This window comes from Dreissena polymorpha, chromosome 5 (assembly GCF_020536995.1).
Source record: "Dreissena polymorpha isolate Duluth1 chromosome 5, UMN_Dpol_1.0, whole genome shotgun sequence".
Lineage (NCBI taxonomy): Eukaryota > Metazoa > Mollusca > Bivalvia > Myida > Dreissenidae > Dreissena > Dreissena polymorpha.
Genome location: NC_068359.1, coordinates 43779534 through 43806293, shown reverse-complemented (window position 1 = coordinate 43806293; position 26760 = coordinate 43779534). Strand labels below are relative to the sequence as shown.

General features: G+C 37.4%; 1 protein-coding gene across 1 annotated transcript in view; it reads left to right on the top strand.

The window, feature by feature from the left end:
* LOC127832337 (protein kinase C delta type-like) overlaps positions 1–26760 on the top strand; it is a gene marked incomplete in the record, with an annotated part of 162725 nt that overhangs the window by 56653 nt on the left and 79312 nt on the right. Inside the window, 10 exon segments of the mRNA XM_052357744.1 lie at positions 6403–6426; positions 8478–8640; positions 13628–13659; positions 13947–14032; positions 14710–14839; positions 18986–19128; positions 19951–20106; positions 23352–23501; positions 23503–23526; positions 23752–23843. Of these exon segments, the coding sequence (XP_052213704.1) occupies positions 6403–6426; positions 8478–8640; positions 13628–13659; positions 13947–14032; positions 14710–14839; positions 18986–19128; positions 19951–20106; positions 23352–23501; positions 23503–23526; positions 23752–23843 (1000 nt within the window).

Here is a 26760-nt window from a genome sequence, read left to right as displayed (position 1 = left end):
TTTGAGTGGTAAAATTTCAAGGTGAACATCATCCTTCAAGGTCTAGGGTAAAAAAAACAAAGTCAATGGAAGTAATAAGCTTTAAACAGACATAGTTATCTGACCTGCCCAAGTATATATTTTTGTTAAATAAATCAAAGCAGCGCAGTAGGCGGCATTGTGTTTCTGACAAACACATTGTGGTAAAAGGTCAAGGTCATCCTTTACGGTCTATGGTAAAAAATACAGATTTAAGGGAAGTAATAAGCTTTAAAAAGGGAGAAAATTATTCAATATTGAACATAGCCACTTCATACATTTGGCATGCATGTGTATCTCATGGAGCTGCACATTTTGGGTGGTGAATCTACAGTCACGGTAGTGGCTTTTTAGCTCACCTGATTGCTCAGGTGAGCTTTTGTGTCTGGTCTTTGTCCGTCGTATGTCCGTCCGTCCATCCGTAAACATTTGCTCGTAAACACTCAAGAGGCCACATTTCTTGTCCCATTTTCATGAAACTTGGTCAGAAGCATTGTCCCAATGAAATCTCGGCCGAGTTCGAAACTGGGTTGTGCCGGGTCAAAAACTAGGTCACTAGGTAAAAAAAAGAAAAACCTTGTAAACACTGTAGAAGTCACATTTCATGCCCGATCTTCATGTAACTTTGTCAAAATGTTTGTCTTAATGATATCTTGGTTGGGTTTTAAAAGTGGTTCTGATCCGTTGAAAAACATGGCCGCCAGTGGGCGGGTCAGTTTGCCTTATTTGGATATGGAGAAACCTTGTAAACACTCTAGAAGTCACAATTTTTGCCAAATCATCATGAAAGTTGGTCAAAACATTGGTTCAATTGATGTCTGAGATGAGTTCGAAAATGGTCGAGATCAGTGAAAAAACATGGCCCCCAGTGGGCGGGGCATTATTCTCTATACTTATATAGTGGCAGTTTTCCCTATTTGGCTATAGAGAAACCTTGTAAACACTCTAGAAGTCACAATTTTTGCCCAATCATCATGAAAGTTGGTCAAAACATTGGTTTTATTAATATCTCTGACGAGTTTGAAAATGGTCGGGATCGGTGAAAAAACATGGCCGCCAGTGGGTGGGGTATTTTTTCTCTATATGTATATAGTGAAAACATGCGAACACAGTAGAAGTCACATTTTTTGCCCAATTTTCATGAAATTTGCTCAGAACATTTGTTTCCTTGATACGAGAGTTGAGTTAAAAAATGGTTCCGGTCAGTTGAATAACATCGCTGCTGGGAGGGGGGCAGTTTTCTCATTATGCCTCCCCCCCTTTCGAAGGAGAGGGGGTATATTGTTTTGCTCATGTCGGTCTGTCCATCCGCCAGATGGTTTCCGGATGATAACTCAAGAGCGCTTATGCCAAGGATCATGAAACTTCATAGGTACATTGATCACTACACGCAGATGACCCCTATTGATTTTCAGGTCACTAGGTCAAAGGTCAAGGTCACGATGACCCGAAATGGTAAAACAGTTTCGGATGATAACTCAAGAACACTTGTGGCTAGGATCATGAAACTTCATAGATACATTGATCATGACTTGCAGATGACCCCTATTGATTTTCAGGTCACTAGGTCAAAGGTCAAGGTCACGGTGACCCAAAGCAGTAAAATGGTTTCCAGATGATAACTCAAGAACGCTTATGCCTAGGATCATAAAACTTCATAACTACATTGACCATGACTTGCAGATAACCCATATTGATTTTCAGGTCACTAGGTCAAAGGTCAAGGTCACGATGATCCGAAATATTAAAATGGTTTCCGGATGATAACTCATGAACGCTTAGGCCTAGGATCATGAAACTTTATAGGTACATTGATCATAACTCGTGGATGACCCCTATTGATTTTCAGGTCACTAGGTCAAAGGTCAAGGTCACGATGACCCGAAAGATTAAAATGGTTTCTGGATAACTCAAGAGAGCTTCGGCCTACGATCATGAAACTTCATAGGTACATTGATCATGACTCGTAGATGACCCCTATTGATTTTCAGGTCACTAGGTCAAAGGTCAAGGTCACTGTGACCCTAAATAGTAAAATGGTTTCCAGATGATAACTCAAGAACGCTTATGCTTAGGATCATAAAACTTCATAGGTACATTGATCATGACTGGAAGATTACCCCTATTGATTTTCAGGTCACTAGGTCAAAGGTCAAAGTCACGGTGACCTGAAATAGTTAAATGGTTTCTGTATGATTACTCAAGAATGCTTATGCCTAGATTCATGAAACTTCAAAGGTATATTGATCATGACTCGCAGATGACCCCTATTGATTTTCAGGTCATTAGGTCAAAGGTCAGGGTCACAGTGCCAAGAAACGTATTCACACAATGGCTGTCAAGGTCACGGTGACTCAACTTAGAAAAATGGTTTCCGGATGATAACTCAAAAATGCTTACGCCTAGGATCATGAAACTTCATAGTGACATTGATCATGACTCGCAGATGAAATACTGATGAAACTTGACCAGGATGTTTGTCTGGACAATATTTAGGTCAAGTTTGACATTTGGTAAAGATTGAATGAACCTACTCCTCTCAGGTGAACTAACTAGGGCCATCTTGGCCCTCTGGTATTATTTGCTACTAAAAATAGATATTTGTTACAGACAATTATTTTCAAGGGAAGTAATTTATATAATTATAAATCTCATATTATATATTTCCTTACCAAGAATTGAAGTTCTTTTCACAGTAACTGTACAGATTTATTATTTTGATTATATATAACCCAAATGATTGATTTTTCAAAGTATTTTTAATGATATATATTTATAATTTCTTTGATGTTTATTACATACCTGTGGACTTATGTCCATAGATGCATGATCAACTCTGGCTATGATCTCTTTTAAACCACAGGCCTTGGTTGTCAGTGATGTCTGACATGGTCATAATTGACTGTGAGACCCTCCCCCCCCCCCCCCCCACACGGTTGGATTGGACAAAATTCAAGGAAAGTAATAACCTTTAAAGGGAGATAATTTCTATACCTGCCAAATGATAAATAGAAATGTTATTTCAATGTGGCGCAGTAGGGGGCATTGTGTTTCTGACAAACACATCTCTTGTTGGGTCACTAGGTCAAAGGTCAAGGTCACTGTGACCTAAAAAAATAAATTCTGACAAGCTTTCTCAGCCGAGCGTGGCACCCGTTGTGCGGTGCTCTTATTGCATCTTTTATACCACTGAATCATGACAATTTAAATCACAAATTTTTATATTAAAAAAATATATAAAAAAATTAATGAGAATTTTAAAACAAGAGACCATCAAGTGAAGCAAGCATTTAATAAATTCTTATATGAAGCTAATCTTGTTTTTGAAAATAGTGTATGATATTATTTGTGAAAAAGCTCCTTTAAAAAGTATGTGCAATTTATATTTCCTCTGAGTAAAATAAAATTTGTTGTGGGAGGATTGCATCACATTATACAACCATTGATCAGTTTTTGCCATTCTGTATTCCATTGCCAAAGATCTATATACATCTATTTTTAGGTGTACACAATACAAGTTCTGACTTGTCTGTGTCATACAATGTGTTCGTGCTAGCCAGTTCAGAACGTGTCATTTGTTTTTCATTTGTGTAAATGTAATGAATTCAAATAAAAGTGGTCCATAAAAGATGTTGAATTTGCTTGAATTGGAGGTATATAATAAATTGAAAACTATGTTCTTACAACAAGCATGTATGGCGTCGTGTTGTCCCTGATTTGCCTGTGTGGAATGCAAAGACTTATCAGGGACGACACTTTACGCACATGCATTAAACCTTTATCCTAGAGCAAGTCTCGTATATGGAAACTTTTAACAAAAGATAACCATTGACAAAGACCACTTTGTTTGCTTTGCCTTAATAGCACTTTAAATGTATATTGCTTGTTTAGTTTGAATTGTGTATGCATTATCTAATGATATATTATCATAACCATAATGAGTGGTATTTATTTTTGTTTGATTTGAATTTCTTTATTGTGTAAGAGTTTACTTTTTAGCTCACCTGATTGCTCAGGTGAGCTTTTGTGACCGGTCTTTGTCCGTCGTATGTCCGTCCGTCCGTTAACATTTGCTCGTTAACACTCTAGAGGCCACATTTCTTGTCCCATCTTCATGAAACTTGGTCAGAAGCATTGTCCCAATGAAATCTCGGCCGAGTTTGAAACTGGGTTGCCGGGTCAAAAACTAGGTCACTAGGTCAAAAAAAAGAAAAACCTTGTAAACACTGTAGAAGTCACATTTCATGCCCAATCTTCATGTAACTTTGTCAAAATGTTTGTCTTAATGATATCTTGGTTGAGTTCAAAAGTGGTTCCAATCCGTTGAAAAACATGGCCGCCAGTGGGCGGGGCAGTTTTCCTAATTTGGCTTTAGAGAAACCTTCTTAACACTCTAGAAGTCACAATTTTTGCCCAATCATCATGGAAGTTGGTCAAAACATTGGTTCAATTGATGTCTCTGACGAGTTCGAAAATGGTCGAGATCAGTGAAAAAACCTGGCCGCCAGTGGGCGGGGCATTTTTCTCTATATGTATATAGTGGCAGTTTTCCCTATTTGGCTATAGAGAAACCTTGTAAACACTCTAGAAGTCACAATTTTTGCCCAATCATCATGAAAGTTGGTCAAATCATTGGTTTTATTGATATCTCGGACGAGTTTGAAAATGGTCGGGATCGGTGAAAAAACATGGCCGCCAGTGGGCCGGGCATTTTTCTCTATATGTATATAGTGAAAACATGTGAACACAGTAGAAGTCACATTTTTGGCCCAATTTTCATTAAATTTGCTCAGAACATTTGTTTCCTTGATACGAGAGTTGAGTTAAAAAATGGTTCCGGTCAGTTGAATAACATCGCTGCTGGGAGGGGGGCAGTTTTCTCATTATGCCCCCCCCCTTTCGCAGAAGAGGGGGTATATTGTTTTGCTTATGTCGGTCCGTCTGTCCACCAGATGGTTTCCGGATGATAACTTTAGAGCGCTTATGCCAAGGATCATGAAACTTCATAGGTACATTGATCATGACTTGCAGATGACTCCTATTGATTTTCAGGTCACTAGGTCAAAGGTCAAGGTCATGATGACCCGAAAAAGTTAAATGGTTTCCAAATGATAACTCAAGAACACTTATGCCTAGGATCATGAAACTTCATAGATACATTGATCATGTCTTGCAGATGACCCCTATTGATTTTCAGGTCACTAGGTCAAAGGTCAAGGTCATGGTGACCCAAAGCAGTAAAATGGTTTCCGTATGATAACTCAAGAACGCTTATGCCTAGGATCATGAAACTTCATAGCTACATTGATCATGACTTGCAGATAACCCCTATTGATTTTCAGGTCACTAGGTCAAAGGTCAAGGTCACGATGACCCGAAATAGTAAAATGGTTTCCGGATGATAACTCAAGAAAGCTTAGGCCTAGGATCATGAAACTTCATAGGTACATTGATCATGACTCGTAGATGACACCTATTGATTTTCAGGTCACTAGGTCAAAGGTCAAGGTCACATTAACGGAAATAGTAAAATGGTTTCCAGATGCTAACTCAAGAATGCTTATCCCTAGAATCATGAAACTTCATAGGTACATTGATCATGACTCGAAGATGACCCCTATTGATTTTCAGGTCACTAGGTCAAAGGTCAAGGTCACGGTGACCTGAAATAGTAAAATGGTTTCTGGATGATAACTCAAGAACGCTTATGCCTAGGATCATGAAACTTCATAGGTGCAGAAATTATTACTCGCAGATGACCCCTATTGATTTTCAGGTCACTAGGTCAAAGGTCAAGGTCACGGTGACCCAAAGCAGTAAAAGGGTTTCTGGATGATAACTCAAGAACGCTTATGCCTAGGTTCATGAAACTTTATAGGTATATTGATCATGACTCACAGATGACCTCTATTGATTATCAGGTCACTAGGTCAAAGGTCAAAGTCACAGTGCCAAAAAACGTATTCACACAATGGCTGTCAAGGTCACAGTGACTCAACTTAGAAAAATGGTTTCCGGATGATAACTCAAGAACACTTACGCCTAGGATCATGAAACTTTATAGGTACATTGATCATGACTCGCAGATGAAATAATGATGAAACTTGACCAGGATATTGTCTGGACAATATCTAGGTCAAGTTTGACATTTGGTAAAGATTGAATGAACCGACTCCTCTCAGGTGAGCGAACTAGGGCCATCTTTGCCCTCTTGTTAAAGTTTACATTCACTAACAGTATAAATTATTGTTAGCTGTCTGAATATAAAACTAGGCATGACATAAATAAGTTTCATTTTTTTGCACTTAAGCATTGAAAGGTACAATATTATGATTATTAAGATCTGTCAGTGTATGATATATGTTTGTTTTGTTTTGTTTTCAGGGAGTAGAGATAGAGAAGTGCAAAGTAACTTTATGTTCTGTCTGATTCTTTACTTGCTATGGATAGCTCTCTAATCTAACATTCGCCTTTAAAGAGTAGTAGAACAACAAGGCTCTCACCGGGGTTAAAACATGCCTTCATGAGGCTGCTATTCCATATATCTTTATCTATACTTACATTGTTACAATACACAAATGTGTTTCCATTTATCTGCATGCACCATTGAATAATTTGTAAGTAAATCATCTTCATGATAAAAGAGTAAATTTAATTTTGAAATAATTACATGTTTTGTATATTAACACTTTTGTATTGTTGTATGTGAGTATTCATGCAAAGGAGTCCAATTATGTTGGTGAATGATGACTTTTTTCTACTATGACGGCATCAATTTAATGTAATTAAATAGTACAGATATTTATTTTGTGTGACATTTAATAGATTTTATAAGGCAATATATTGCCCTTAAAATCATAAACAATGCACTTCTAATGAGTCTTTCTAAGACATGGCTTCTTTATGTTACCCGAAATAACTCCCTTTTGACCATTTCTGAACCTTCTGTTTGTCAGATAATCTTTCCTTAGTTAAATCTTATTCAAAAACATTTTAGAAAAGTGTGTTCCCAGCACAGATTCACTTAATAGATTTCTGCTAGATTTCCCTCATGTTAAGTGTAAATCTTTATTGTGATCTTTGGAATTTCCTTCATTTAATCAAAATAAAATCACAAGTGTGTATGTTTGTTCTTGTATATACCTCCCCTCCCAGATTGTATTGCAATCTCTCATGCTCTAGGTACATATAACCAATGTTGTACAGGCTAGAAATGTACACAATGTTATTTATAAAGCAATTAGGTTCGGTAAATTCAACCTAAGACCCAACTTCAATAAAATCATTTAGAACATTCAAGAATATTCTTTAAATCTAGTCTTAGCAATTGTAAGAATATTTCAAGTCTATGAAGTCATAGTTTTGGCTAGGGAAAATGGGCCTTGGAGACTTATTGTAACATTTTTGCTCTTCATTAAGTAACAGAAATGTTTTGTGGTGTCATAACTTTTTTCACAGCTGATAACACTATGTTCTTTTTTGCTTAATTGCGTATTGACTTTGCTGAAGTATGTTGAATGTGTCTTTTTATGTACGGATCAAATGTGATTTGTTGTGATATGCACATTTAAGGCACATTTAACAAATTAAAAACAAGTAATTGTTAATCTGTAATCCATCTTCTGAGTGGTTCTGTTTTTTTTTTGCAAATAAGTAAACAACTTTCCCTTCAATAGCATACCACAATGTTTAACTTTTATTATGCTCCCCCAAAATTTATTTTGGGGAGAGCATATAGTTGCCGCTTCGTCTGTCCGTGTGTACGTCTGTCTGTCCGTCTGTCTATGCACAATTTTTGTCCGGGCTTTTTTTCAGCAACTAATGACCGGAATTCAATGAAACTTTATGGGAAGCTTCACTACCAAGAGGAGATGTGCATGTTATCAGCGGGTTCTGGTCGGATGATTTTTCACAGAGTTATGGCCCTTTGAAATTTTTGAAATTTTCCATTAACTGTACATATAATGCATTTTGTCCGGGCTATTTCTCAGCAACTAATGACTGGAATTAAATGAAACTTTATGGGAAGCTTCACTACCAAGAGGAGATGTGCATATTATCAGCGGGTTTTGGTCGGATGATTTTTCACAGAGTTATGGTCCTTTGAAATTTTCTATAAAAAAATTATTTTCCCCCCAACTACTGTGCCCTAAAGACGTTTCCTTTTATCTTAATATAGAGTGCAATATTGCGACAAAAACAACCTTTGGGGAGCATCACCTGTCTCCCACAGTTTCTTGTTTATTAAATGGTAACTGGTTCTGTTCGCTATGCAGTAGTTTGCTGTTGGAGTTGTTTAATTGTGTTTTGTTTGCTTCTGAAGCATGGCCGAATATCTGAAACATTATTTTTATTAGTCAATAAATTCTAATGAAATCTTAACAACAACCATAAAATATTGATTTTTATTTATACTGGTATTTAGTAAAACACATGTAGTATTTTGAACTTGACTTCAGAACAAATCAATGAGGAAAACCTTGAAAGTGAAAAAGGTGGAGGCATCACACGCAGACGTGGTGCAATCAAGCAACAGAAGGTTCATGAGGTCAAAGGTCACCAGTTCATCGCAAAGTTCTTCCGGCAGCCAACATTTTGCTCATTTTGTAACGATTTCTGTTGGTATGTTTAAGTTTTTATGCACTGTCATTTGTGTCTCTTTGCTTGAAAACTGGAACTGTTTGACTGGTACCCATTCCCCATAATACACATGCTTTAATACATTGTCATTGATATAACCAATCCCTATGTTGAAGGTCTTGGTCACAAATTAAGATCAAAGGTAAAATGATATAAATAAATGAGAGTCCAATCTTACCTGAAAAATGGAATATATGTTTATTATGTTATATATTTATATATGTTGTTTGGTCTGTACTGGCTAGTCTAGGACGTTACTGTTCTCACATTCAGTTGTTTGGTCTGTACTGGCTAGTCTGGGACATTACTGCTCTCACATTTAGTTGTTTGGTCTGTACTGGCTAGTCTGGGATGTTACTGTTCTCACATTTAGTAGTTTGGTCTGTACGGGCTAGTCTGGGACGTTACTGTTCTCACATTTAGTTGTTTAGACTGTACTGGCTAGTCAGGGACATTACTGTTCTCACATTCAGTTGTTTGGACTGAACTGGCTAGTCTGGGACATTACTGTTCTCACATTTAGTTGTTTGGTCTGTACTGGCTAGTCTGGGACATTACTGTTCTCACATTTAGTTGTTTGGTCTGTACTCGCTAGTCTGGGACGTTACTGTTCTCACATTCAGTTGTTTGGACTGTACTGGCTAGTCAGGGACATAACTGTTCTCACATTCAGTTGTTTGGACTGTACTGGCTAGTCAGGGACGTTAATGTTCTCACATTCAGTTGTTTGGACTGTACTGGCTAGTCAGGGACATTACTGTTTTCACATTCAGTTGTTTGGACTGTACTGGCTAGTCTGGGACATTACTGTTCTCACATTCAGTTGTTTGGATTATACTGGCTAGTCAGGGACGTTACTGTTCTCACATTCAGTTGTTTGGACTGTACTGGCTAGTCAGGGACGTTACTTTTCTCACATTCAGTTGTTTGGACTGTACTGGCTAGTCTGGGACATTACTGTTCTCACATTCAGTTGTTTGGACTGTACTGGCTAGTCTGGGACATTACTGTTCTCACATTCAGTTGTTTGGTCTGTACTGGCTAGTCTGGGATGTTACTGTTCTCACATTTAGTAGTTTGGTCTGTACGGGCTAGTCTGGGACGTTACTGTTCTCACATTTAGTTGTTTAGACTGTACTGGCTAGTCAGGGACATTACTGTTCTCACATTCAGTTGTTTGGACTGAACTGGCTAGTCTGGGACATTACTGTTCTCACATTTAGTTGTTTGGTCTGTACTGGCTAGTCTGGGACATTACTGTTCTCACATTTAGTTGTTTGGTCTGTACTCGCTAGTCTGGGACGTTACTGTTCTCACATTCAGTTGTTTGGACTGTACTGGCTAGTCAGGGACATTACTGTTCTCACATTCAGTTGTTTGGACTGTACTGGCTAGTCAGGGACGTTAATGTTCTCACATTCAGTTGTTTGGACTGTACTGGCTAGTCAGGGACATTACTGTTTTCACATTCAGTTGTTTGGACTGTACTGGCTAGTCTGGGACATTACTGTTCTCACATTCAGTTGTTTGGATTATACTGGCTAGTCAGGGACGTTACTGTTCTCACATTCAGTTGTTTGGACTGTACTGGCTAGTCAGGGACGTTACTTTTCTCACATTCAGTTGTTTGGACTGTACTGGCTAGTCTGGGACATTACTGTTCTCACATTCAGTTGTTTGGACTGTACTGGCTAGTCTGGGACATTACTGTTCTCACATTCAGTTGTTTGGACTGTACTGGCTAGTCTGGGACATTACTGTTCTCACATTCAGTTGTTTGGACTGTACTGGCTAGTCTGGGAAGTTATTGTTCTCACATTTAGTTGTTTGGGCTGTACTGGCTAGTCTGGGACATTACTGTTCTCACATTCAGTTGTTTGGACTGTACTGGCTAATCAGGGACATTACTGTTCTCACATTCAGTTGTTTGGACTGTACTGGCTAGTCTGGGACGTTACTGTTCTCACATTTAGTTGTTTGGTCTGTACTCGCTAGTCTGGGACGTTACTGTTCTCACATTCAGTTGTTTGGACTGTACTGGCTAGTCAGGGACATTACTGTTCTCACATTCAGTTGTTTGGACTGTACTGGCTTGTCAGGGACATTACTGTTCTCACATTCAGTTGTTTGGACTGTACTGGCTAGTCAGGGACATTACTGTTCTCACATTCAGTTGTTTGGACTGTACTGGCTAGTCTGGGACATTACTGTTCTCACATTCAGTTGTTTGGACTGTACTGGCTAGTCAGGGACGTTACTGTTCTCACATTCAGTTGTTTGGACTGTACTGGCTAGTCAGGGACGTTACTGTCCTCACATTCAGTTGTTTGGCCTGTACTGGCTAGTCTGGGACATTACTGTTCTCACATTCAGTTGTTTGGACTGTACAGGCTAATCAGGGACATTACTGTTCTCACATTCAGTTGTTTGGACTGTACTGGCTAGTCTGGGACGTTACTGTTCTCACATTCAGTTGTTTGGACTGTACTGGCTAGTCTGGGAAGTTATTGTTCTCACATTTAGTTGTTTGGACTGTACTGGCTAGTCTGGGACATAACTGTTCTCACATGCAGTTGTTTGGCCTGTACTGGCTAATCAGGGACATTACTGTTCTCTAGGGCTGTCACGATACGCCGTGAGCGTACCGCGGTATATCGTGGTACGGCAACACTAAATCGCGGTACGTACCGCGATATTTTACAGAATATGTATCTGTGAAGAAAACAGCAGAATAACAAGTTTTACAAACTTTATTAAACTCAATAATCAGAAAACACTGGTATCATAGTATGACTAGCAACTGTAAAAGAAACTGTAATAAACTTGATAGAAGTAGTCATTGTTATTGTTCGCGTCTTTTTCTAAAATGTCCGCCATGTTGTTTACAATAGCTGTGACTACGATCTGTGGAAATCGAACGCTTCAAGGGCATGTTCAAAATGCGGAGTCAGCGGGCCCAGTATTGAAAATCCGTAGCGTTCTGACTCTTCCTCGACTTTCAGAATCTTAAGATAACATGATTCGGAAGTGCCATGCTTTGAACGATCGATATACTAAAGAAAGAAAATAAGAAATAAAATAAACATCTTTTGGATAATTATGAACTTATTTGCAAAGGAAATCTGTCCCTAATTCCAAAAAAGGTACGGACCCATACATCGCCGTATTTTAAAAGTGAAAGTTAAACATCTACAAGTGGAAGCGCTTGCTTGACCTGGATATTAACGGATTATTTATTTAGCCCTTTTGAACCGCTGCTACATTTTTCAAAACGATATCTATATCAAAATAATTATGTAATGTATTCATATCTGTGCTAATATAATAATATTAAAAAAACCGGTGCGTCAACGCCGTACCGCGGTGCGATTATTTTCACGACATGCACCGCGATATACCGGTATACCGGTGAATCGTGACAGCCCTACTGTTCTCACATTCAGTTGTTTTGTACTGTACTGGCTAGTCAGGGACATTACTGTTCTCACATTTAGTTGTTTGGACTGTACTGGCTAATCTGGGACATTACTGTTCTCACATTCAGTTGTTTGGACTGTACTGGCTAATCAGGGACATTACTGTTCTCACATTCAGTTGTTTGGACTGTACAGGCTAATCAGGGACATTACTGTTCTCACATTTAGTTGTTTGGACTGTACTGGCTAGTCTGGGACGTTACTGTTCTCACATTCAGTTGTTTGGACTGTACTGGCTAGTCTGGGACGTTACTGTTCTCACATTCAGTTGTTTGGACTGTACTGGCTAGTCTGGGAAATTACTGTTCTCACATTCAGTTGTTTGGACTGTACTGGCTAGTCTGGGACATTACTGTTCTCACATTCAGTTGTTTGGACTGTACTGGCTAGTCTGGGACATTACTGTTTTCACATTTAGTAGTTTGGACTGTACTGGCTAGTCCTGGACATTACTGTTCTCTCATTCAGTTGTTTGGACTGTACTGGCTAGTCTGGGACATTACTGTTCTCACATTCAGTTGTTTTGGACTGTACTGGCTAGTCTGGGACATTACTGTTCTCACATTCAGTTGTTTGGACTGTACTGGCTAGTCAGGGACATTACTGTTCTCACATTCAGTTGTTTGGACTGTACTGGCTAGTCAGGGACATTACTGTTCTCACATTCAGTTGTTTGGACTGTACTGGCTAGTCAGGGACATTACTGTTCTCACATTCAGTTGTTTGGACTGTACTGGCTAGTCAGGGACATTAATGTTCTCACATTCAGTTGTTTGGACTGTACTGGCTAGTCAGGGACATTACTGTTCTCACATTCAGTTGTTTGGACTGTACTGGCTAGTCAGGGACATTACTGTTCTCACATAAAGTAAGGCCTGATTTCCAAGAGTATGGTTCATATGCATTTTATTAATTATTTACTATTTGCATGGAATCCTGGTGAATATATAATGCTAATAAATCAAAATAATAAAACAATAAACCAAATAAGAATACAAATGTTCATGTTTACAGAACTTAATAAAAAATTATTTACACTGTTCTAATAAATTTGACAACAAAAGACAAAAACAACATAGGTATGCATAAAATTTTGTATTCACTTGAATAAAATTGAAAAATGTAAACAGAGGATTAATAAAATGATAAATATGCATGTTTAAGTGTCTTGATTTTACTGTTTTGATGATTTAAAGAAAGCAATACATTTATTTAGCGTTTTATTTTCTGATGTTGAGAATAACAGCCTTAAATAATTGAATAAAAGAATCTGGTCATAATACTGAGTTAAACTATAATTATTATCGTCAGTGTAATAAGAGGTAAAAGGACATTTGTCTTTTAATCTGTTGTCATTTCTAGATTTTTAGAAACAAATTTTCATTGTGTAAACAGTCAAATGAAAATAATTGTATATGTGACCCTGGTGTAACTATCACCATTTCAGCAGTGTGCATATCCAAATATATAAATATATATTTCTATTATTTTAGGGGTTTGAACAAGCAGGGATATCAATGCAAAGGTAAATAGTGTTGTTATACTTAAAGACCAGACATAACCTTTTCTCCAAAAAAAATAGTACAGTGGACTCAGCGAAAAAGAAATTGCTTTGATATAAATTATATATAAATTGTCATGTTTTGGTTATCCCAGCATGATTCTAATTTAGAACCATTTCAGATCTCTAAATTAGTGTCCAAGTGTGAATTATTTATCTGTAAGCAAACCATTAATATAGTCAAAATCGTAAGTGTGAAATGGCATTGTCACAGTGGGGGTACCCCTCTACCAACCAGTTTCTGTTTCCAGTGTGCAACTGTGCAGTTCACAAGAAATGTCATTCCCAGATCCTTGGACTGTGTCCTGGCAGTGCCAAAGACAGCAGGGAAACCAAGGTAACCAATATGTAACCATGGTAACCAATATGTTACCAAGGTAACCAATATGAGACCTCCCTTGTCTCTACTTTGATAAATATTGGTAGCAATACTGGTATGTCTAAATTCTATACTCTTTTCTTCACGTACACACACAAACATGGAGTCGGAAATCCTGTGCCTGACTATTTTACTGTTGGTCATGTTACTGTTAGCCATGCAAGTTTTTCTCGTCAACTTTCACTCAGTTTTGTTGTCAACTTTTACACAGACAATAACAAGTTTATGGTATGAAAATTATGTAAAAGGTTGATTTTAGTTTTCATATTATGTTACACTTTCAGATATTTCAATATTTAGAATTTAAGAATATTCCAAATCAGTAAATGTTTATTTGGTCATCTTATATGCAATTGGTATTTCTTCTTTTTATCATAATCATCATCATCATCATCATCAGTACCACCATCACTGTTAAAGTCATAAACATGCACCAAAGGTTTTTCTTCAAGATTTTTTAATGAACAGTCATGTTTTTTTGTGTAATCAAATATTGAATATAAGTTTGATATTTACATTTTGAATATAATAATGCATTGCTCAACAATGGTAATCTTTAAAAAAATATATGTTCAGAGAGAATTTTCTCATGGATCATTCAAATATGATAGAAACGCCAACGTCACCCTTTTCAGATGCTGACAGAGAGATTCAAGATCGATGTGCAGCACAGATTTAAAATGAACAACTACATGTCCCCTACATTCTGTGACCACTGTGGCACGTTGTTGTATGGTCTCTTCAGACAAGGACTGAAATGTCAAGGTAAATATGGCCTGTAGGAATCGGTGTCAATGTAAAGTTTACATCAGTGTTTTATGGTGTTACAACTTCAAGTTTTAAAACAAGGAATTTTGCAAATTTACTGGACAACTTATCATAAAAAGACACAATTGTTATACCCCCATTTCCATTGGTAATGGGGGCTATATAGGAGTCACTGTGCAGGCAAAGTTATGTAACTCTGACTGGCATTTAGACGGAATTATGGGCCCGTTATACTTGAAAATTTGGTTAAGTTTTGTGTTTTGGTCCACTTTACCCCTAAAGTATCATAGATATTGCTTTCATACTTGCAATACTCGCAAACTATCATAAGGGGACAGTAAAGGACAAGTTGCATAACTCTGATTGTCATTTTTACGGAATTATGGCCCTTTTTTGACTTAGTTACTTTGAATATATGGTTACATTTTGTGTTTAGATCCACTTTACTTCTAAAGTATCAAGGCTATTCTTTTAAATACTTTCATGCTATCATGAGGGTACTGTACCTGGCAAGTTGAATTTTACCTTGACCTTTGAATGACCTTGACTCTCAAGGTCAAATTATTAAATTTTGCTAAAATTGCCATAACTTCTTTATTTATGATTAGATTTGATTGATACTTTCACAAAACAACTCTTACCTGACATACCACAATTGACTCTGTCCAAACCATCCCCCACGCACCCCCACCCCCACCACCCGGAATCCCCCCTCAATTCCCCCCATTATTTTTTTTAGTTATTAAAGATCATCTAATAAATGACCACCACACCCTCACACTATCCCCCCCCCCCCACTCTCCACCCCAAAAAAATAATGTTTATGCCCCCGGTAGGGTGGCATATAGCAGTTGAACTGTCCGTCAGTATGTCAGTCAGTCTGTCTGTCAGTCCGAAAAAAACTTTAACATTGGCAATAACTTTTTCACTTTTAAAGATAGCAACTTTATATTTGGCATGCATGTGTATCTCATGGAGCTGCACATTTTGAGTGGTGAAAGGTCAAGGTCATCCTTCAAGGTCAAATGTCAAATTTATGGTGTCTGTCCGTCCGAAAACTTTAACATTGGCCATAACTTTTTCAATATTGAAGATAGCAACTTGATATTTGGCATGTATGTGTATCTCATGGAGCTGAACATTTTGAGTGGTGAAAGGTGAAGGTGAAGGTCATTCTTCAAGGTCAAATGTCAAATATTTGGCGTCTGTCCGTCCGAAAACTTTAACATTGGCCATAACTTTTTAAATATTGAAGATAGCAACTTGATATTTAGCATGCATGTGTATCTCATGAAGCTGCAAATTTTTAGTGGTGGAAGTTCAAGGTCAAGGTCATCCTTCAAGGAATCCTTCAAGGTAAAATTGTTTTTTGAAAATTAAAAGCGGCGTTCTCATGAAGTTGCATATTTTGAGTGGTGGAAGTTCAAGGTCATCCTTCAAGGTCAAGGTCATCCTTCAAGGTCAAAGGTAAAAAAACAAATAAAAAATTTCAAAGCGGCATTATCATGAAGCTGCACATTTTGAGTGGTGAAAGGTCAAGGTCATTCTTCAAGGTCAAGGTCATCCTTCAAGGTCAAAGGTCAAAAAAATAATCAAAGCGGCGTTATCATGGAGCTGCACATTTTGAGTATTGTAGGTTCAAGGTCAAGGTCATTCTTCAAGGTCAAGGTCATCCTTCAAGGTCAAACGTCAAACAAAATTTTTAAAAATTCAAAGCGGCATTATCATAAAGCTGCACATTTTGAGTGGTGGAAGGTCAAGGTCATCCTTCAAGGGCAAAGGTAAAAATAAAATAAAAATCAAAGCAGCGTTCTCATGAAGCTGCACATTTTGAGTGATGGAAGTTTAAGGTCAAGGTCATTCTTCAAGGTCAAGGTCATCCTTCAAGGTTAAAGGTCAAAGAAATAATAATTTCAAAGCGGCGTTATCATGAAGCTGCACATTTTGAGTGGTGGAAGTTCAAGGTCAAGACTTAGTTTAAAGGTAAAAAATGGCCATAAATGAGCTTGTCTGGGCCATAACTATGTAGTTTATTGTGAGATTTTAAAATCATTTGGCTCTTTTGTTTACCATCATTGGACGGTGTGTCGCGCAAAAGAATTACGTCGATATCTCCAAGTTCAAGGTCACACTTTTAGTTCAAAGGTCAAAAATGGCAATAAATGATCTTGTCTGGGCCATAACTATGCCATTCATTGTGAGATTTAAAAATGACTCTGTACATTAATTTTGTTCACAGTCATTGGATGGCGTGTCATTGGACGGCGTGTCATGTGAAAGAACTCAAGAGTTCAAAGGTCAAAATGGCTATAAATGATAATGGCATAATAATTCTTAAAAATCGCCATAAATTAGATTCTCTTGTTTTGTGAAGACAGGATAAAAAATAGTCTGTGTCAATGCGGCATGTGGGGGTATACGTCACGTCTGTGACAAGGCTCTAGTTTTTAAATATACTTGCATATTTGGCTATAACATTGATGTATATAGCTGTTGAAGGGTGTTTCTCCATCCTTTATTTCCCCCCAAAGAACTACAATCTGAAAACATACGTATTAGGAGTGATATGTTGTAGACAATGAAACCTTAAAGAATTCCCTTGTGGTATAATAATGATGAGAAAAAATTGAATGGCTTTTTTGCTTTATGCGTAAAGGGACTGTTATATTTCAAGCTTGTTGAGACGGTATTGGCACACTTTCTGTGATTTAATTTACTTTACACTTTGACTATCAATCATGATTTGGCACTGCAGTGATACAGAGATGATACTCATATTTCATTGCCTTACCATGTACATGTACTGGCAAATATATTTCTCCCCATATTTTGCTACAAGAGCACTTGTTACAATTTTAGACTTCAATCAATAAAATGTTGGGAAACAGCACCATCACGCAATCTCATTAATAATAGATGAACTGTGTTAGCTCTGTTGGCACTAGGTCATTTGAGATGGGCTACAAAACATCTGTTCCTGACAGTCAACTAGTTAGTATTTTCCCCCCTGTGATGTTTTCTAATGAGCCAAGTGTTCTCCATTTGACTTAGACACTTGCGTATGCTTTCAGTGAAGCAAATCAGATTGAAAGAATTCTTATATGAAGAATTCCTGCCTTACTGTAGCAAATGAGTTTTGACCCCCTTTTTATGCTCCCCCAAAAATTTTAGGGGGAGCATATAGTCGCCGCTTCTTCTCTCCGTGTGTCCGTCTGTCCGTGCACATGTTTTTGTCCGGGCTCTTTCTCAGCAATTAATGACCGGAATTCAATGAAACTTTATGGGAAGCTTCACTACCAACAGGAGATGTGCTTTTATCAGCCAGTTATGGTCGGATGATTTTTCACAGAGTTATGGCCCTTTGAAATTTTCTATAAACTGTACATATAGTGCAATTCTTGTTCCCCCAACTACTGACTGGAATTTAATGAAGCTTTATGGGAAGCTAAACTACCTTGAGGAGATGTGCATGTAATTTGTGGGTTCTGGTTAGATGATTTATTTAGAGAGTTATGGCCCTTTGAAATTTTTAAGTTGCTAAACCATCCATCGTATTATTTTGTCCAAAATTATGCCCCTCAAGACGTTTCCTTTTATCTGAATATATAGTGCAATATTGTGACAAAAAAAAACTTTGGGGAGCATCACCCATCTCTGACAGTTTCTTGTCCTTATTTAGCTTTAGGAAGAGGGATGACACTTTCTACCTGAACCAGATTTTTGCTTACGAGAGACTTCCTTTAAACTGAAAATACAATAAATGCGGGAAGTGTCGTCCACGATTAGCTTGTGTGGACTACAATATACGCTCATGCATCAAGCCTAGTTTTCCCATAACGCTTTTAAATTTGAGTTGTGTTCTAAGAAAACTGGGCTTAATGCATGCGCGTAAAGTGTCGTCCCAGATTAGCCTGTGCAGTCCGCACAGGTTAATCAGGAAGACATTTTCCGCTTTTATGGTATTTTTTGTTTAAATATAGTCTTTTCTTAGCAAAAATCCAATTTAGGTGGAAAGTGTCGTCCCAGATTAGCCTGTGTGGACTGCACAGGCTAATCTGGGACAACACTTTACGCACATGCATTATGCCCAGTTTTCTCAGAACAAGACTCTGTTTATAAACATGTCTGATGCCTCTCTTTCAGTGTGTGGTGTGAACTGCCACAAGAAGTGTGAGAAGTTCATGCCCAACCTGTGCGGTGTCAATCAGAAGCTGTTTGCTGAAGTCCTATCTCAGGTGAAGAAGACAGGGGACGAACGCAGGCCTTCCATTTCACCTGAAAAAGGGGTAAGATTAGGGGCTAAATTTTCTGTAATTGATTCAGTTGCAAATTACTCAGAAAATATTTCGGATTCCAGTGATTGCCCGAATGCTTCTGTGAATATTGTTTGCCAAATCAAATTATAATTGCTTTAGAATGTATTTCAATTGTATTCTTACCATTTGGATCTTCGTTTTACTATCAACTGGGTGTAATGCAAGTGTTTAAAGTGTGAACCCAGTCTGCACAGGCTAATCAGGGAAAGGAGCATTCGGTACCCCTCGCAGATTATTATAATCGGACTCGGGAGAAATACGGGTTGAAAGTAGTCCGCCCACGTGATACCATTCTAAGAATGTTACAACAACAAAAACAATAACAACGATGGCGTCCATAATTCCTGTAGAGTTTGTACTTGCTCTGGCTTCAGAGCATAGAAAATCCCCATTTTCATCTTTGCAAAATGTAAACAACTCGCAAAACCGGCCATGTTTGTTTTTACTATGTAATTTTGATTCGCGTAGGCCCGCGTAGGTAGACCACAATACCGCTTCCGAAATGTGTATTCATACTATCTCCTTCGAGGTACTTATCCGATGTTTGACGGAAAGGGCCGAGAATTTGCGATTGGGAAAGGAGGTCTCTTCTTAGCAACAAAATCCAGTCTAGGCGGAGAGTGTTGTCACAGGCTAAACTGGGATGACACTTTATGCACATGCAATAAGCCCAGGTTTCAAAGGGTGCCACTCATTGGATATGTTGGATCTATTCCAGAATACAATTATGTGCCAATGATAGTGGCTGATGGAAAATTTGATTCAGAGGGTTATATATTTGTTGTTTTGCAGAAGGGCAATGAGAATGGCCAGTCTGACGACGAGGGTTATGAGCAGGTATGGGAGAGGGAGAACCGAGACAAGCCTCCCCCACCCGCACCCAAGAAGAAGTACGCACCTGAACAGTTCAACATGCTCAAAGTACTGGGCAAGGGCAGCTTTGGAAAGGTACATGCTTGATTAGTTTATACTAGGGATGGGAATCGTATTCGATATCCGTTTTGTTTCTTAAGTAAACTACACAAGACTTTTACCATCATCACAACACTGTGAATTCGTTAATTTGCTCTGTTTACGGAAGAGCAAACAATAGATCGCATTTATATGATTTCTTTATTTCAATTATTTTATTTATAAACACAATATCAAAGTCGCAAAATACGTAATTTAAAAAAACAACATGGTTAAGCTAAAACAAAAACATACTACGATATATACATTCTACATGCATTTAATACATTCAGTTTAATTATATTTGTATTCCCAAAGATGCACTGACAAGGTTTTTGTTCATGAAAATAATTGCATCGACAAAGTCGCTATTTAGTCTGTTCGTTAGCTTGGTAAGTACCACGCCGGCCGACGATAACACGCGCTCAGACGAAACTGCAAGAATAATTCGGGCGGGATATGCCAGGCTGGGAAATCTCGATTCGCTACGATGAAAAACGTTTAGAAATGCACACAAATATCTGGCAGTGTTCGGTTAAATTGATAATTTTTATAACAGATAAATATTGATTGACCAATTGAAATCCTTTTATTTAATTGGACAGAGATAATATTTCCATACTGTGGCACCCGTCGAGTCTTTTATCGGAAAGTAAGGACCATAAAACAAAACACGGATGCGCAAGTTGGCAATTTTGCAACTCGGCCATTATCACCAAGGTGATCGGGAACTGGCAATCAAGTAACGGATTTATGCCAGTATGTCAACGACGACTGGTATACAGATTAACATAAAAAAATACAATAAAGAACATAGTGTGCTTAACAACAGGGGTAATATCGTTTAGTCAAGAATTTCGGATCCTCATTTACAATTCGGATACTTGACCAGTATTCGGATATCCGGATAATCGTTACCATCCCTAGTTTAAACCTATCTATTTAAGCTTGATTCCATCGAAAGCCAAAGGCTTCCTGTTGCATGTTAATTTATATGTTACTAATAATTGTTAGAATATATTATTCCCATTATCATTAAACCATTATTAAACCATTCAAATATAATGTCTACAATGAGGAATAAATTAATTACAATGTAATAAGAGATTTATTGTTGATCATTTGTATTTTTTGTAAGGGCAGGGGGGCCTAGGAAGGGCAGGGCGGGGCGCCCTTCAATTTAGGCCTTGCTGGAGCACTGGCAATTTCTACGCTAGATGTGGTATGGTAACAGATTTAACGTGATACAAAATGCTCCTTTTTAGCTCATCTATTTTTTGAAAAAAAATTATGAGCTATTGTCATCACCTTGGCGTCGGCGTCGGCGTCCGGTTAAGTTTTGCGTTTAGGTCCACTTTTCTCAGAAAGTATCAATGCTATTGCATTCAAACTTGGTACACTTACTTACTATCATGAGGGGACTGGGCAGGCAAAGTGAGATAACTCTGGCGTGCATTTTGACTGAATTATGTGCCCTTTTTATACTTAGAAAATTGAAAATTTTGGTTAAGTTTTGCGTTTAGGTCCACTTTTTCAGAAAGTATCAATGCTATTGCATTCAAACTTGGTACACTTACTTACTATCATGAGGGGACTTGGCAGGCAAAGTTAGATAACTCTGGCGTGCATTTTGACAGAATTATGTGCCCTTTTTATACTTAGAAAATTGAAAATTTTGGTTAAGTTTTGTGTGAAGGTCCATTTTATTCCTTAAGTATCAAAGCTATTGCTTTCATACTTGCAACACTTACTAACTACCGTAAGGGGACTGTGCAGGCAAAGTTATGTAACTCTGACTGGCATTTGGACGGAATTATGGGCCCTTTATACTTAGAAAATTGAAAGTTTGGTTAAGTTTTGTGTTTTGGTCCACTTTACCCCTAAAGTATCATAGATATTGCTTTCATACTTGGAACACTCGCAAACTATCATAAGGGTACAGTAAAAGGACAAGTTGCATAACTCTGGATGTCATTTTTACGGAATTATGGCCCTTTTTTGACTTAGTAACTTTGAATATATGGTTAAATTTTGTGTTTCGATCCACTTTACTTCTTAAGTATCAAGGCTATTGCTTTCAAACTTCAAATACTTTCATGCTATCATGAGGTTACTGTACCTGGCAAGTTGAATTTTACCTTGACCTTTGAATGACCTTGACTATCAAGGTCAAATTATTAAATTTCTCTAAAATTGCCATAACTTCTTTATTTTTGATTAGATTTGATTGATACTTTGACAAAACTACTCTTACCTGACATACCACAATAGACTCCACCCAAACCATCGCCCCTGCCCCCCCCCCCCCTATTTTTATTTTTTTATTTTTTTTTTTTAAGATCATCTCATTATTTTGATTATTCTATGTTTGAAATACCGTCCAACCATCGCACCCAAGAATCCCCCCCATCCCCCCCCACCCCCCCTCCCCCCACCCCAATCCCCCCCCCCCCCTATTTTTTTTTTTTTTTTTTTTTAAGATCATCTCACAAATTACCACCACACCCTCACACTATACCCCCCACCTCACCCCCCCCCCCCCCAATTTTTTTTTATGAAACGGTTAAAAAACACAAATATTTATTTTTATTATTTTATGTTTGAAATACCGTCCAACCATCGCACCCAAGAATCCCCCCCCCCCCCACCCCCCCCCACTCCCCCCCACCCCCCACCCTGATTTTTTTTTTCCTTTTTTTCGCATTTTTGGAAGAAATGTAATAAATGTCCACACCCCCACACAATGCACCGCTCTTCACTCCACCCCTCCCTCCTTTGTGATTGAAAATGAGAGTCCCTTCACCTTTAAAAAGAAAATAGATGAGCGATCTGCACCCGCAAGGCGGTGCTCTTGTTTAATTTTTTTGTGGCACAATATATTCCATTTTAATTTCCTGCAACGATATCTATTCATTCAACACATGAACACTAACATGGTACATGAACATGTGTTGAATATTTTGTCCCATGAAAAAGAAAAAAGAGCATTTTGTATCTTGTTAAATCTATATTACCAGACCACATCTAATGCTTAAATTTTAGCTATTGCTATAAGGAACATTGATTTTTATGTGTTAACTTTATTTTTTGAACAATTGTACGAAATATTCACTGATTTTGCGTGTTTGTGGTTTTTAATAATACTGATTTCATAGTTAATGTACAACTAGGTCATTCATATTAATGACTTCTGAACATCAGATATTCAGTATACAACAGCTTATTTGTGTTTTCTGTGTCAGGTTTTACTTGCGGAGCTGAAGGGCACAAACACGTTCTATGCAGTGAAAGTGCTGAAGAAAGACGTAGTGATGGAAGATGATGACATCGAGTGCACTATGATTGAAAAGCGTGTGCTGGCGCTAGGAGTGAAACATCCTTACCTGACCCACCCTCCACAGCACTTTTCAGACAGCGGTAGGCACAAAAAAACATTCGAGTCGATTATTTACGTAAATTAACCAGAAGTATTTGAGCAGGCCATTTGTAAAGGCCTACTAGGGCCTCCTCGCATTATAGTGACCTCAATGAATATCGAGTAGTATTTTATCACATTGTTGTATTTGTCTAGTCTAGAATTAGCATGTAATGTATATACAGGTAGATGTTAACTGTATCATTGTATACATGTTTCTACTGCAGAGCCATCTGTACTTTGTGATGGAGTATTTAAACGGTGGTGACCTGATGTTTCATATTCAGCAGTCGGGCAAGTTTGATATGCCAAGAGCTCAGTAAGTCATGCCTATGATTCACTACATTTAGCAAAAATTCTTTTGTCCTTTTAACATTTTTAAAATTGATAATCCAGTCACTGTTTTTAAGTATCAGAGGAAGATATTCTCATAAAATTGTTAGTGTTCAATTTATATTATTATTTTATCAATGCTGCTTTATTGAATTTGTATAAATGAATGGTTGCAGCTGAAATCTGCTTCAAAACATTTCTAAGGGATGTTGTCAATGATGAGTGGGACAGATACAATGGTGTATATTTGAGGCTAGCTAGGGGAAAAAGGGGTTTAATGCGTGTGAGTCTTTCCGCCAAAACTGGATTTTTGCTAAAAGGAGACTTTATTGAAACAAAAAATACTATGAAAATGGAGAGCAACAGTTGGTATTGTCATCCTTAACATCCAGGCCCCACAGTTTTGACTGTTTCCTAAATGCCTATGATTTATGAATTATTATCTAATGAATTATATATTTATTGGAAATACTAGCATTCAATATTTGTATTTGAAGAATCTGCAGGGAAGAATATAATAGCACTCAACTACAGTTTTGCAATTCGACATGCCTTACATTACTTGAAAAAGTTGGTTTTCATATTTTCAGTATATCTTCGGTAATAAATTTTACTGGGTACAGTTACCAGGTAACTACCATTTAACTATAAATAACGCAAGTAGATTGATCATCATCGTCACATGTGTAAACCCAGGAATGCAAATTGTGCATGCGTAGTAATTGTATATATTGTATATATTAAATGATCAATCTACTTGCATTATTTATAGAGTGTATATCGTTTTGTCACCTATTTTCGCGATGTACTTTTGATTTCTCATAGCAAAATTTTATTACCGAAATAAACTGAAAATATGAACTTTTTTAAAGTTATGATTAAACCAGTCATGACATTTAATCAATATAAACTAATATTGTAAAAAAACAATGGTATTTTTTAACTTTTCTTTTTTCCTCAATCGCGGTTGACGGTCCCTTTAAGATGTTGGGTGAAACTATCGTCTATAACCGGTATACATAGTTATTTACCCAATAATGCATGTGTAATGGTCCATAGCCTTAAGGAATAGTCTGCCAGGTTTTATTACCTTGATCCAATTTTAAAAGGCAGTGGCTAGTCGTACGGGTAGACACAAGGCTACCCGTATGGCCCCGTACGGGTAGACATGAGGCTACCCGTACGGCTCTGTTCGTATAGCCTTTTCCTATGGAGATTTGACACGTTAATTCAACCCTAAACGATTTTACTTTTTTGCCGGACATACTGTCAACTTGCGCTGGCGACTAGTTAGAACAACATGCCGCAACATAGACGGTAATAAATAACGTGTCAACAATCAAAGTAAAACGCATTTAATCAATATCTTTGTGATACAAATCGGGGTACGTATTGATAATTGACACTATTGTTTTTGTTTTTGACTAGCTAAAATTTAAACTAGCGAACTGCGGTGAGTGGGAGCTATTAGCGAAGACGTAATTGACACGTTTTTGAACTCGATTCCACCATTACTAGTTTTATTTTAGAAAGCAAATAATCAGCTAATTATATCATTTAAACATCAATAAAAATTTTAAAAAAATAAACCTTTAAATTTAGTATTTGTTAATTGCTAAAAATGTGCATGCTATGGTACATAACAACCTACATAACTATCAGTATTTGAGATTATAATACTTAGTTAATTTGCATTCGTGTCCTTTATTTTACCCACATTTTTAATTGTCTAATGAAAAATCAAGCGATATACCTCCGCTACAAACATTTGTTGACAGGATTAATTAATCATTCTGTGTCTTGCAGTGGTTTTGTTTCGTCGTGGTGGAAATCCGAGTAGTGCATAGTATATAAAGGGTGGAAACAAGTGAGATATCAAAGGTAATTTATTTCGCCCAAAAACAATTACACAATCAATAGAAAATCACAGTATGGAGTATATAAATACGCATTGTACATGCAAATATCAAATGGTATATAAATGTTAATGTCCATAGGAAAGGCTATACGAACGAGCCGTACGGGTGACTCGTGTTACCCGTACAGGGCCGTACGACTAGCCACTGCCATTTTAAAAACCCATGATTGAAGTGTGACTAGATAAGCACATCTGGGCAGAATTCTGCATAATAGCATTGCAAAATTAACTGTCCAATAACTTAGAGTAATTAATTATGGACAAACACCTGTATATCCAAAAAGTTAAGAGTCACCAAAAATAATTATTTTGAATTAAAATGGGGGTTGTCTGAAAATTAAGAGTGTCTGAAAACTCAAACATCAAATATTGACATTATATGATTTATTAGATAATTTAATCTCCCATGCAACCTTCGGGAAAGTGTAAAATGCCAAATTGATCCATTGTACAATTACAGACTTCATTATCATGAAATCGTGTAGTTGTAGTTGTAAATTGGTATGTACCGTGTCGAAGAGTACATTTTTTTGTTCAAAGTTGTTGATGTTTATAATTTTGGAATGCTTTCTTCAGATTTTTGCTGCCGAAATAATCCTGGTCTACAGTTCCTCCACGACACGGGATTGTAACAGGTATGTTAGAAATGGACTTTGGAATGATGGGATTGTAATACAGGTAATTTTAGAGAATGGATTTTGGAATGCGGGGATTGTATACAGGTATTTTAGAAATGGACTTTGGAATGATGGGATTGTATACAGGTATTTTAGAAATGGACTTTGGAATGATGGGATGTATACATGTATTTTGAAGACATGGACTTTGGAATGATGGGATTGTATACAGGTATTATAGAAAGGGACTTTGGACTGATGGGATTGTAACAGGTTTTTTAGACATGGACTTTGGAATAAGTGTTTGCTTTTAGCTCGTCTGAGAATGAAGGGCTTATGGTGAGATTTTGTGAGGCACTTTATGTCTG